The 12946-nt window shown below is 36.3% G+C and overlaps 1 protein-coding gene across 1 annotated transcript in view; it reads left to right on the top strand.

The window, feature by feature from the left end:
• Positions 1-12946, top strand: part of LOC306874720 (transducin-like enhancer protein 1) — a 35165-nt gene that overhangs the window by 15397 nt on the left and 6822 nt on the right. Inside the window, exons 4-11 of the mRNA XM_079424934.1 lie at positions 315-359; positions 5245-5307; positions 5840-5944; positions 8172-8385; positions 9648-9709; positions 9961-10056; positions 10185-10229; positions 10317-10478. Of these exons, the coding sequence (XP_079281060.1) occupies positions 315-359; positions 5245-5307; positions 5840-5944; positions 8172-8385; positions 9648-9709; positions 9961-10056; positions 10185-10229; positions 10317-10478 (792 nt within the window). The remainder of the gene's footprint in view (positions 1-314; positions 360-5244; positions 5308-5839; positions 5945-8171; positions 8386-9647; positions 9710-9960; positions 10057-10184; positions 10230-10316; positions 10479-12946) is intronic.

Below are 12946 nucleotides of genomic sequence, written 5' to 3'. Positions count from 1 at the left end.
ACATACTTTAAAGAACTTGAACTTTTCTGTTTTGCAGAAAACAGAATATATCTTAGGAAATATCACACAATGGCCAGTCAAGAGGTGTTAAAGAATCGGCTCAACAGTGTTCAAATGTTAGAGGGAAATGGATGTTTTTAAAATTTCAGTACGACTGTTACCGAAGATGACAACACTACGCACCTCTGCAGAGTAACTTGACTTCCAATGATTGGATGGATGGATGGATAATGATACTAATTAACATTAAAACGGCCAACTCAAATACTCCTCCTAGTATTTGTCAGATTAATGATATCCTTTTCTTTTTTCAGTACTACGAAATGTCCTACGGCCTCAACATAGAGATGCACAAACAGGTAAGTTTGCTGGTTCCCTCTGCTAATATCTTTTCATTTAGCAATTTTACACCACTTATACTGAAACAATTGTCAAATGTTAAGGTAAACTAATTTAAAGGGATAGTTCTCTCAAAAAAGAAACTTGTCGTCATTTACTGTCCCTCATGTTGTTCCAAAACTGTATGAGTTTCTTTCTTCTGTTGAGCACAAAGGTAGGGCTGTCCCAATATCAGATTTTTTGCTACATTATTTTATCATGGCCTCAAAAATTCACGATAACGATATATCGTGATATCTATAGAAATCTTTAAAAATAATAATAAAAAAATCATACTATGTCAAATTAACCTTTTTGTTTTTTTTGACTAATGAATCACACCAAGCAGAAGCGACTAAAATGCTAGCCGTTTTTGGTTTAGCACACACTGTAAAAAATAAAAAGTAGAGAAACTTCTCAACTTGTTTTTGTAGGAGATTTTTGAATCTCAAAAATCTGCTGAAGCTGGTTGCCTTAAATTTTAAATTTAGTTCTCAATTTTTTTTTTTTTACAGTGCAGTGTCAAAGACAATTTGAGAATAACTACATATTTTTATTCCAAACTTTCGTTACAGTGTCGATCGAGTGTTTAAAATAACTTCCTTTTGTGAACTGATTGTTGTTTTATTATAGTATTCTATACAGTGATAAAGGCGATGTCGATTATCATTGCAATATAAATATACGTTATCATATGACACTTCCTGAAATGGTTTGAACACAGATAAACCATATACTGTTGTAATCGCATGCTGATTTTCATCATACAAAACATTTTTTTCTGCATTTTATTCAGCTGCAGCGACAGCAGAATGCTTTTGTCCATAAAAGATTTCATGGGAAGTCATTTGTTTTATTACTCCTATGAGTCTTACTTGTGGACTTTCTTTGCGAGGGTGCCCTCTAGTGTCGAGTACGAATGAAACCAATCACACGTGAGAGTTTAACTCCCCATAATGGCACCGACACTGGATCATTATGTGTTATATTATCGTATGTGTTGTATTAATTTTCAAATATCGCCAATACCAGTATATTCCGACACCCGTAATTAACATGATAATGATATTTGGGCGATTATCGTCAATACTGGTGTATCGCGACACCCCTACTTGTTGGTGACCAAACAGTTACTGGTAGCCATTAATTTCCATAGTTGGGGAAAAAAATACTATGGAGGTCCATGGCAGCTGGAAATGAAGAAATATCGTCTTTTGTGTTCAACATGAAGAAAGAAACTCATACAATTTTGGAACGACATGAGTGCGAGTTTATGATGACAGAATTTTCTTTTTTTGGATGAACTATCCTGTTTACATTGTAATGCTATTTAGGAAAAGGTCAAAAATGTTTGAAATTTTGCCTCGCATGCAGTTGTGAATACATTTTTTCATCATAAGTGTTTTATAATGAGCATAGTATGCTTTCTATGCGATAAGATGCAAACTTTCAAAGATGGTTTTAGCTAATTAAAGCATCTTCACTTACAAAATATAAGAAAAACAAATCACATCAATGGGTAGTTAGTTGTTGGATGACTAGTTGACCATCATGGCCCATCTCTACTCATTTGCTGTGCATGCAAACACACTCAATGGTTGTGGGCTGACAGCGAAGAGTTGGTGTAAAAATGCCTGTTCGGTATCACATTGTGACTTGTGCTGGAGAGTTTTATTATTCCTTTTATCTTTTGTAGGGTTCATAATTCAGATTCAATTATGCAGGGATCTTTTTTTGCTGGGCGTTTTATATAGTTGAAATCCTCTTAGGTCTGGCCGATGGCACTTGTTTTAAAATTAATCTGCAAGCAAACTAATTAGATCAACAAATAACGTGTCTGTGGTGCACACTCCCCCTTCCCCTCTCTCTCGCTCACACACACACACACACACACACACACACACACACACGAGTGTGTGCGATTGTCTAAAAGTAGCTAGCTGTGACTTTCTCGCTCTCCTTCCTCATAAATTGTCTGCTACTGCATCTGCATTTCCCGACCTTCCTCGCTCAGTCTCTCTCTCTCTCTCTCTCTCGTGCAGATGTCAGGTCAGTTTAAATTAGGTCAGTGCTCTCAGAGCGTCTGTTCTCTCCCTCCATTTCAATTGCACTTCTTTTTTGACATACTCCACGAATTCCCTTCTCTAATGTAACACCCCCCTCCTCGTCTTTCTGCATCTCCCATCACTCTGTAATTTCCTTAACTGTGCCTTTCTACTAGACTCTTTTTTTCCAGATTTCTCTTCTTTCGCTCCCTCCTTCTTGCCCTCCCCTTTTCCCAGCCTCCCCCACTCTCTCCTCTGAAGATGTCATTTTGTAGTTGCCGTTCCCTAACAAGAAATCATTGTGCTTCCATGGGGAGGGCTGTGATGGATGGATATAGAAGAGATGGGGGTGGGGGCTATTCCTCTTTTCTGGAAAGGGTGGAGGGTGGAGGGGGGTCTTTCTACAGCCAGTAATTCAGTGAACCCAAAAATGTAAATATTGTCGGATTTAATCACCCAATCATATATTGACATACAAAGAGATATTTTGAAGAATGTGATGGTTGCTCTTTTGTAGAACAAACTGAAATGTAAGTCATATACAGCCAGATGATTGAGTCAGTGAGTTGAACTTGATTTGTGAAAGAATCATTTTGGGAGCTGGTTAAATGGATTCATTGAACAGATTTTTTTTTTTTTTAAGGAATGTTATTCCAAATCTGATTTTAGTTTAGTGTTTTTTTTTTTTTTTTGTTTTTTTTTTTTATTTAGATGATAATTGTTTTAGTTAATATCAAAACCATTTCTTCTGGAGACTTTCTTTCATGAATGTGCTAAAGTCACATTAAATGTCAAGATTTTCTGTGAATAATGACTTAAATTTTGGTCTGTTCATCTTATAAAACTCTTGTACGACTTTGAAAACATTGCATAATGAATCATTTTCATTATATTTTTATGCTGCTTTTGTGTCCTTTTGAAACTTAAAAACTCTAGTCCCCATTCAATTTAACTGCATGGAAAGAACGACCAGCACAAAATATCAAAATATCATCTTTAGTGTTTCACAGAAGAAATTAAGTCATATGGGTTTGGCACAACATTTAAGTCACTAATTTGTGCGTGAACTATCCCTTTAAGAAAAATATTGTGACTGGTGGGTGAACATGGATATAACAATGTTTTATTCCTGTTGGCAAAATAAACAGCCATGGGGAGGGTTGCCCTCAGCTCGGGGGAGCTCTTGTTTGGGCTGCTGGTAAATTATTACAATAGCCATGCAATGGCAACCCCCAGCACTGCCTCAAAAGACACAGCAGCTCGATGGGGCAAGACCAGTGACCTGCTCACAGGGGGAGGCGTCACTCCTCTCGGCTGGACCGGAGCAGCAGATGCTGGGCATGAATATTTCAGGGATCTCCTCTCCTCACTGCGCAACAATTATCATGAACCAGATGTGGAGGGCTAAAATATTTACTAGCTGTGTGAGCAGAGGTAGCAGGTTACACACCCTTGCGACGTCTTGTGTGATAGATATGCTTAGGTGAACAGGATTGTATTTTTTACTATTGCTGAAGTGTTTCGGTTATCACTGTCTTGTCATTGTAGTCTCAGCTTGGTGCCAAAGAAGTGTGTATGGGCTGACTGATGATTTGTGCACAAAAATTATTCTAATTGGGATTTTTTTCATAATCTCTTTGGCATTCTTTGGCTTTACGAGGCTAAATGTCCACTGTTTGTGGCATCAAACTATTCAGTAGATGGTACTTGACTCGTAAGTTATGTACAGTTTCAGATTTACTCACCCTTTAGAAAAACAAACTCAAATTGGGTTGATCACACTGTCGTCAGTCAAACAGTGTCTTATGTGTCTAATGTTTAATATTTTATTTTATAATATTTTATTTTAGCAGCAGTAGTGATACATTAGCTTAGATGCAATAATAGTAATAATAATAATATAAATTTTTAGTAGTAGTTATACATGAGCTTAAATGTATAATAATAATAATAATAATAATGATAAACTTTTAACAACAAACTTTTAAAAACAATGTAAATATAATATAATATAATAATATTAATTTATTAGCTGTAGTGGTAGTAAGTTTATTTATTATTCTGAATGTGAAACTACTATAGTACTACTAGAAACACCACTACTAATAGTAGTAGTAGTAGTAGTAGTAGTTATCAATTAGTTTAATAATAATAATGATAGTAATATAATAATAATAATAATAATAATTAGTACTAATAATAAAATACTACAAGTACTACTACTAATAAATGAATGTTGTTATAATAATAATAATAATAATAATAAACATGTATTTATTAGTAGTAGTACTTGTAGTATTTTATTATTAGTACTAATTTTATTATTATTATTATTATTATTAGTAAGTTTATTAATAATATTTTTGAATGTGAAAGTACTATTACTAACACCACTACTAATAGTAGTAGTAATGATAAAATAGTTTATAATAATAATACATTAATATTTATTGTTATTAATAACAATATAAATATTATTGTAACATTTATTAGTAGTAGTAGTATTACTAATAGTAGTAGTAGTAGTAGTAGTACTTGTAGTATTTTATTATTTATTAGTAGTAGTAAATGTATTCATTATTCTGAATGTATAACTAATATTAGTATTACTAATACTAAGAATAATTGTCATGGTTATACAATAGATGCAGCATAATAATAATAATAATAATAATAATGGTTGTTGTTCTTATCAAAAATGGTCAAATTATGGTGGGAAAAGGTCATTTAACATTTCAAAAATGTAGATTTTGTGTTAAATGAAATCTATTTTTGCTTTCTTTCTGCTTCTGCTTCCCTCTCGCTCTCCATATCTCTGCAGACGGAGATCGCCAAACGGCTGAACGTGATTTGTGCCCAGCTCATTCCATTCCTGTCACAGGAGGTGAGATGAGACCAACACACACACCCTCAGTCCCACAGCTGCACATCATGAGACTCACACATGCCACATTGCGTTCAGACGTTCTGTGATTTGATAATTCACTCACTTGTGCTCACACACACACATAATATCGCTTTTTCTGTTTCTCAAGCACATGCAATCAAACTTTTTTTTTTTCTCTCTCTCTCTCTCTCTCTCTCTCTCGCTTCCTCTAATATTTCCTCACGTTCTCGCATAGTCTCTCATTCGGATGCCTCTGGGAAGCCTATTGTTATTCTTGTAAACCCACTTCCACAAAAACGCTAACGGTTTGCCCAAAGCTTTTCCTGACAGAAGAAAAACAACTTTCCCTCCTGTTTTAAGTGTGTGTATTCATACAAAATGCAACCCTGTGTGTGCGTGTGTGTGTGTACTGTGTGCTTCAGAAAATGAAAATCGCACAGTACACAAAGACACACTAGGGTGGCCATCTGCCTTGTTTTGTTGCTTGTTTGTTTATCATTGACGGCCATTTTCTGACCTCCGTCCACAGCACCAGCAGCAGGTGGTCCAGGCCATGGAGCGCGCCAAACAGGTGACTATGGGGGAGTTGAATGCGTCGATAGGGGTACGTGGACTCCCCCCTCTGCCTCCCACAGTGTGTACTTCCATCTTTTCATCCTTTTTATTTAACACTTTCCTCTTGAGTTCTCATTGCCGTTTTATTTTTTGGATTCAGTTTATATTTTTGAAAGCGCTTTTATAACTAGGCTACGGATGTGCAAAACTCTATTTTTGAAATCGACTAGTCATTTGGATAAAAACTAGTCGACTTGTGTTGAGGATGTGTTATATAATTGGGTTCTCCTGACCACAATTGGATACATTTTTAGGGGGTGTTAACGTAAGACACATTTCCATGTTTGGCTAGACAGAATGGGTATTTTTTTTTAATGAAATATGACATTAGACTGATTTTTAACGGTTTAAGCCATCAGAGCATGGCAGGATGCTCAAACTATGTCAGATAGAGGATATCATTGCGAATCTGTTGCCTGCATGTCGTACCAAATCCATATGCTGTTATTTTCCCATTGGAGCACAAAAAGAGACACATTCTTTGCACTTTTCCATACAACGAGAAAAAACAAACAGAGCTCACTGTGACCTTGTCTTTTTAAGAGACAATAGTCGGCTTTCCATTACAAATTTGTGGAAAACTTTTGGGATATTTTGAAATGCTGATTTAAAAAAAAATTGTGAAATGACAGCGTTTGCCCCTATTTTCGAATTTCCTGAAAAACACCATGTGAGTGTGTAAACTTTTTTGTGATTTATGGGAGTTTATGCAAAATTGACGTTTTTTCCATTGGGCATGTTTTCAATTCTAAATTACAATTTGCGCAATTTGAAGGGTAATGGAAACATGGCTAATGTCTCTTCAAAAGGTGCACAAGTCTACATGACTTGTGCACTATTTGGGAAATCTTCTGTAGCCAAACAAAAAGTGAACATTTATTTCATGTTCTATGCTTTGGCGTTGGTTATATGATAGAAAGAGTGCAAAGAAACACTTTCATAACTAGCCTATGGATGTGTTTGAATATTTTCAAAATTTGGCTAAAACAACTAGTCAAATTATCCATGTTAAGGATTCGCAATATAATTAGACCAGTTCTCTTGTACATAACTCACATTTTTGTTCATCTTGATAGAACTGGGAAAAGTTAGTCATTTTTTTTACTTAAAAAACCAAGGCATTTTTTGCTGATTCTTCGCACTGCAGCTTTCCATTCAACAATAAAAACTAAACGGAGTTCATTGTGACTTTGTCTGTTCTTCTTTAAAATGATTGCATCTCTAAAAGGGTGAAAAAAGATAAGTCCTTACGACTTGTGCGCTATTTGTAAAGATTTCAAACATTTTTTTCAAAAGCTTGTTTCGAAATTTATGAACACTGCATCAGCATTATTCCTGGCCTAAAATGGTATTGAATTTTCCAATATGATGTTTGAATCTGTATGCAATTTTTGACACACAGAAAGATCATCGGTAAATGACGACTTTCGTATTCTTCCTCATGCATAAACTGTCCTTATTGCTTCAGACGACTATTGGCTGCTACATTTTTGGAGTGTTTGGACAAAGAAATGGTGTGTGGAAAAGTGGAAATTTCTTCTTTTGTGTTCTGCAAAAAACTGAAAAAAAAAAAAAAACAGCATACAGGTTTGGAACAACAATTTTTGGACAGTTTTTGTCTTTAGCGCCCATTAGCATGAGGTGTGAGTGGAGACTAGTTGAGTATGTGTTTGGCCACCGATTGACATCCCACTTTTTGTTGTGAAGCATTTATGATTCTTCACAAATGATTTGCCATTTTTATTCACTTTGGTGTTTTGCATTTTGATTTTCTCTCATGGCAGTCATCAGCTTCAAATTATTTTAATTTTAATTTTATTTTGGGGTGATCATTAGTGAATGCTGCAGCAACGCTGTTCCCCGAACCCATCCGGTAGAGCAGGTCGACTCCAGTGTGACGGACTCCCTCGCTCCCGGGACACTGGGAACGGGTCATGAATTCATTCCCTTTGTAATTATGGTGCAGATCCAAGTCTTAACTGTTGTTTTTTTTTTTTTTTTTTTTTGCTTTTTGGTTTTGTTTTTTCTCTCTCTCTATCCCTTTCCTCTCATCTCTCTCTCCTCCTCCTCCTCATGCTCTTTTCATTTCCTCTGGCTATCTGTTTCTTCACTCCACTTCCATCTCGGCCTTTGTGTCACTGTCTTTTATCTCCCACACTCTTCATCTTTTTTTCCCCTCTCTATCTGACCCCCCCCACCTCCTTCGCTTCATACCTCCATCATCCTTTTCCTCTCGTTCCCTCTAGCAACAGCTGCAGGCCCAGCACCTTTCCCAGCATGCTGCCCAGGGGCTGCCCATGGCCCCTCACCCCTCCGGCCTGCCTCACCCGGGACTGGCTCTGGGGGGCGGCTCTGGGCTGCTGGCCCTTTCCGGGGCCCTTGGGGCCCAGCTGGCCTCTAAAGATGAGCGAGCCCATTTGGAGGCCGTGGCAGCGGCGGCCGCAGCCGAACACCACAGAGGTATAACAAATAAAATCATACTGACAGATCACTTGACTGGTTTATTAACACCTGGGACAGAACTATCAAGTTCAGTCATAATGGTGCTATGTTTTAATCGATGGGATTACTGCGAATGCATAATCAGATCCATCTTTCAGAGCAAGTAGAGGCCAAATGTTGTCCAATTAACATCTGTATATGCTGGACAAAGCCGAGCGTCAAATACATATTTAGCTCCATTAGTTTGACTGTGCAAAAACCAGACTTGTACCGTTTCAGTCAAAAGTGCATGTAAATGCATGCACGTGTTAGAGTTATAGCGTCTCACTCTTTCTCTCTTTACTTGTATGTACTAATTAATCTAAAATTGGGATGTGTTCAATTTTAGTACATTACTCTTTAGGTCTATTAACAAATTTTCTGATAAAAAAAATTTAAAATGTGATTTTAAAAAAAACTTTAGGTTTGCTGCATTTGTAGCGTTGCACAATATGGCCAAAAATGTCATTTTATTTTTGTCCGTTTTGCTAAATAATAATAAGTAATGGTATATAATAATAAAAAAAGAGATATTACTAAATTAGAGTGCTCCACTTTTTTTTGATAATCGCATTGAGCCCTATTGTGATATTTGGTTTTATTTTGATAAATCGTACATCTTTATTACTGATTCCATACTGTTTTGTTATAAACCATTTATAAATCATTAGGCTTGTTGCAGGATGTTTTCTAAAACTTTGTGAAAAGTGATCAGACTATAGTTGTGGTCACATTAGTGACATTTAAGTGAAATTTTGTGTGAAATCAGCTTTCTGTTGAGAAGTGTGGCGAATCCACCAACTTGAACATGAGCGAAATTTGCATGGGGAACTTTTTTGGCTCTCACATGAAGATTATTTCATATGACTATATCACCCACAAAAATTAGCTGACAGCTATAAAGTGTGACCACACCTTAACAATTTAGACTTAAAAAAAACTTTGAAGAAGAGAGATGAATTGTACCTACAGATTAGATTATTATAGACCAGGCTAGAAACATGCTTGCTATTGCATTGCGCTAATCACATTTTCTTTATAAGACTTAGTCTACCCTGAAATGTTGACCAGTTCGTCTTGGAAATCTGTCAGCTCATATATCATCAATGAAACATCAAAGAATGGGAACTGAAGGAATATGATTTTGTTGTTATTAGCTGTGTGCTAATTGTTTTGTCTGGTGGAGGGGTGAGTTTTGTCTAACCGTCATAGTCACATTGTTTGTTTTTTGGTTTGTTTTGACTGGCCGCGGGGACGTTTTCCTGCCCTTCCCATGATCCACACAGACCGTGAACCTGGACCAGTGAGTATCAGTCCGTTTTCTCTCTTCCTCTCGCTCTGTCTCTTTCTAGTTGAGTTCCTCTCAGTGCAGACTGTCATGCATTAGGCGTCTCTATTGCCTGTGGGTCCAGCAGTTATGGAGCTGATTTGATTTATCCCTCGTCTCCTACATCATTATCTCTTTCTTCTCGTTCACACACACACACATTTCCACGCACATCCTCTGTCTCAGCCGTTCTCCCTTTCCACTCTCATTTTCTCTATCTCTTCCAGAGTTCACTTTCTAACGGAGACAAAGGCAGGTCTTCAGACTACCTCAGCAATGGAAAAAAGAGAAAAGCAGATGAGAAGGAGTTTATGACCGACTACGTAAGTGTTCTTTCGGAGTTAAATCTGCATCGTCCTTTTATGAGTCATCCACATGATCTTCATTTGATTTAAGCATATGTAGGGTATAAATAAAGAGTCTCTAAACTCTGAAGCGTTTTCTTTTTCAGGGCAGCGACGCGGAGAAGAGCGATGACAATTTGGTCGTTGACGAGGTCTGTTTGCGTTAAAGAACGAATTTAAAACCAAGACTGTATGTGTTTTCTCCTGATTAATCCATCATGTGCTTTGCGTTCCCTCAGGACCCTTCTTCTCCAAGGAGTGTGCAGTCGTATTCCTCCAGAGAGAACGGATTAGATAAACTCCCTCCTTCCCGTAAGGAGCCTCTGCCCCAGGCCAGTCCGACCTCGCTGGCTTCCTCCAGCAGTGCTGCTTCCCCTTCACGCAGCAAGGAGCCTCCACCGGTACATACTTAAAAACACACACAAACACATTTGTTTGATGTTAAACGAAGGCATTTCTCATTTAGCAAACAAGTTCCTTCCCCTCCCCCACACTGTAAAAAATCCAACTCGAAAAAGGTTCAAATTACTGTTTTTGTTTTGTTGGCTCAGCAAATTTCTATGGAAAAGTCAGTAAAACGATGTTTAATACATTTATTCAACCTAAACCAAGTTTCTTTCCATAAACTTAAAAAGTTTAGTTTTGTGAACAAGGTTTTGCAAGTTCATCCAAAAAAAATTGGCCAACTTATTAAGTTAAGTTAGGAACTGCCCTCCCACTAGCAAATACTAATGCCATTTGTTTATGGGACATTGAAGAAAAATGGTTGTTTGGTTATTTTTTTTTAATAACTTCATTGTGCCAAATGTAATAGTGTTAATAATAGCTATATATATATATATATATATATATATATATATATATATATATATATATATATATATAAATAATATATTTTTTTTATTGAGTCTGGAAATAAAGTATTAGTGAATAATATTATTACTAAATTAAATCATGCCCACTGTATAAATTATAATATATTGTATAGTATATTGTGCACAGCAGTATATTGTGAACTCAGGAAATTATGCTGCCTTCACGTGCTATTGTAATTTAAGTGAGGCAGCATTAAATTGGCGGAGGAAGACTTTTACTGTGAAGTTCGTTAGAGGGCGCCGCATAATACCCTCAAAGACAGAACAGAACACAATTAGCCTAATTAGGAGTTTTTTTTTTATTGAAATGTTACATTTGAATAATACATACATTTAAAAATAATTAGCAGCATGTTTTACGATAAAAATGATCTTTTCCAATCGGGCCAAACCACGCCCCTCAGTACGTGACCTTTGCACAACCTTGATGTGAGTCAACGTCAACGTTCACTTTTTAATGCGGGAGAAACAACTTGAGAAGACAAGGCGTGTTCATCAAGCGGGCGGAGAAAAATCTTTATTAAAGACAAGGCAGCACGTGGCGATAATAATCCAGAGGAATATATATGGTGAGTGATTTTATTTTGTTTTTGTTGTACTTTACTTCTGAATTAGTTGATATTAGTTCGTTAGAAAAATAGAAACACCACTAGCAGCTAACTTTACTTTGTAAGTTATAAACATTACTGAATTAAGTTCTATTTTTGTAATATTTTGTAATATTAAGTTCTATTTGTGTAATATTTTTGAAGTCGTGCACATTCTGTTGACTTCAGCTATATTAGGCTACATGGTTCTCCATCTGCTAATAATGTTACAGTACTGAAGGGCAGCTAAGAATTCTGATTAATTGCTACAACAGTAGTAAGTTAGATTAATTAATAACGTTCTGAAGAGATAATGATTTTAAAAAATCTCTGTGCAGCAGTTGTCACACTAAAAAATTAAAAGCATAAGTATAAATTCATTGTCTATTTCATTGTTCATTCATTTATTTGCGTTTTATGAAACTGATCATTCACTTTGTGTTCTTTTTTTCTCAGATCTACCCTTGAGAGCAAACTTCATGCAGTGTAGATGCTGTAAATACAATTGTGCCAGTCAAAATCTGCTGCTGAGACACTACAGGCTAAAGCACTGGAGCCCAGGCCGATGTGAACCATTGTTGTGCCTGTACCCTGAGTGTGTCTGCTCTTTCAAAACACCAGGTGGGTTGAAAACTCATTTATATAGGGTCCACACAAATTCTGATAAAACAACAGTACAAGCTACATTTAAATGTGACCTATGCGATCATCACAATGTTTGTACTGAAAAAAACTTGCATCTGGGTACACATCTGAATAGGAATGAGACAGTGCAATGCCCATTTTTGCACTGTAATTTTAAAACTAATGTCTATGTAACGTTTCATAGCCACAAGTGCAAACATCACCAAAAATGCAAAATAAGTGATTATAGTTCATCAGTTGTAACTGTCGATCGCACAGACTCTGATAATTGGTTAGATTCTGCTTCAGAATGCTTTGAGGATACATTGCATGATATACATGTAGAAGCTGCTGATGTTGAAGATATTGACAAAATTCTTGAGAAGTTAGCTTCTTTGTTCCTTTGTATGCAGACAGAACTATGTGTATCTAGAAGTGCTACACAGCACATTTTTTCAAAGTCTGAATGAAATACTATACCTGTCTAAACCATCCACAGAAATGTTGTTTCAAACCTGTATGAATTTCTTTCTTCTGCTGAACAGAAAGGGAGATATTTAGAAGAATGTCAGTAACCAGACAGTTTTTGGTACCATTGACTTCCATAGTATATATATTTTTCCTACTATGGAAGTCAATGGTATCAAAAACTGTCTAGTTACTGACATTCTTTTAAATATCTTCCTTTCTGTTCAGCAGAAGAAAGAAATTCATACAGGTTTGAAACATGAGGGTGAGTATAATGACAGAATTTTCATTTTAAAGTGGAGTATCCCAAGTCTA

This window comes from Barbus barbus (genome assembly GCF_936440315.1).
Source record: "Barbus barbus genome assembly, chromosome: 9".
Lineage (NCBI taxonomy): Eukaryota > Metazoa > Chordata > Actinopteri > Cypriniformes > Cyprinidae > Barbus > Barbus barbus.
This window is presented reverse-complemented; position numbering and strand designations above follow the sequence as displayed.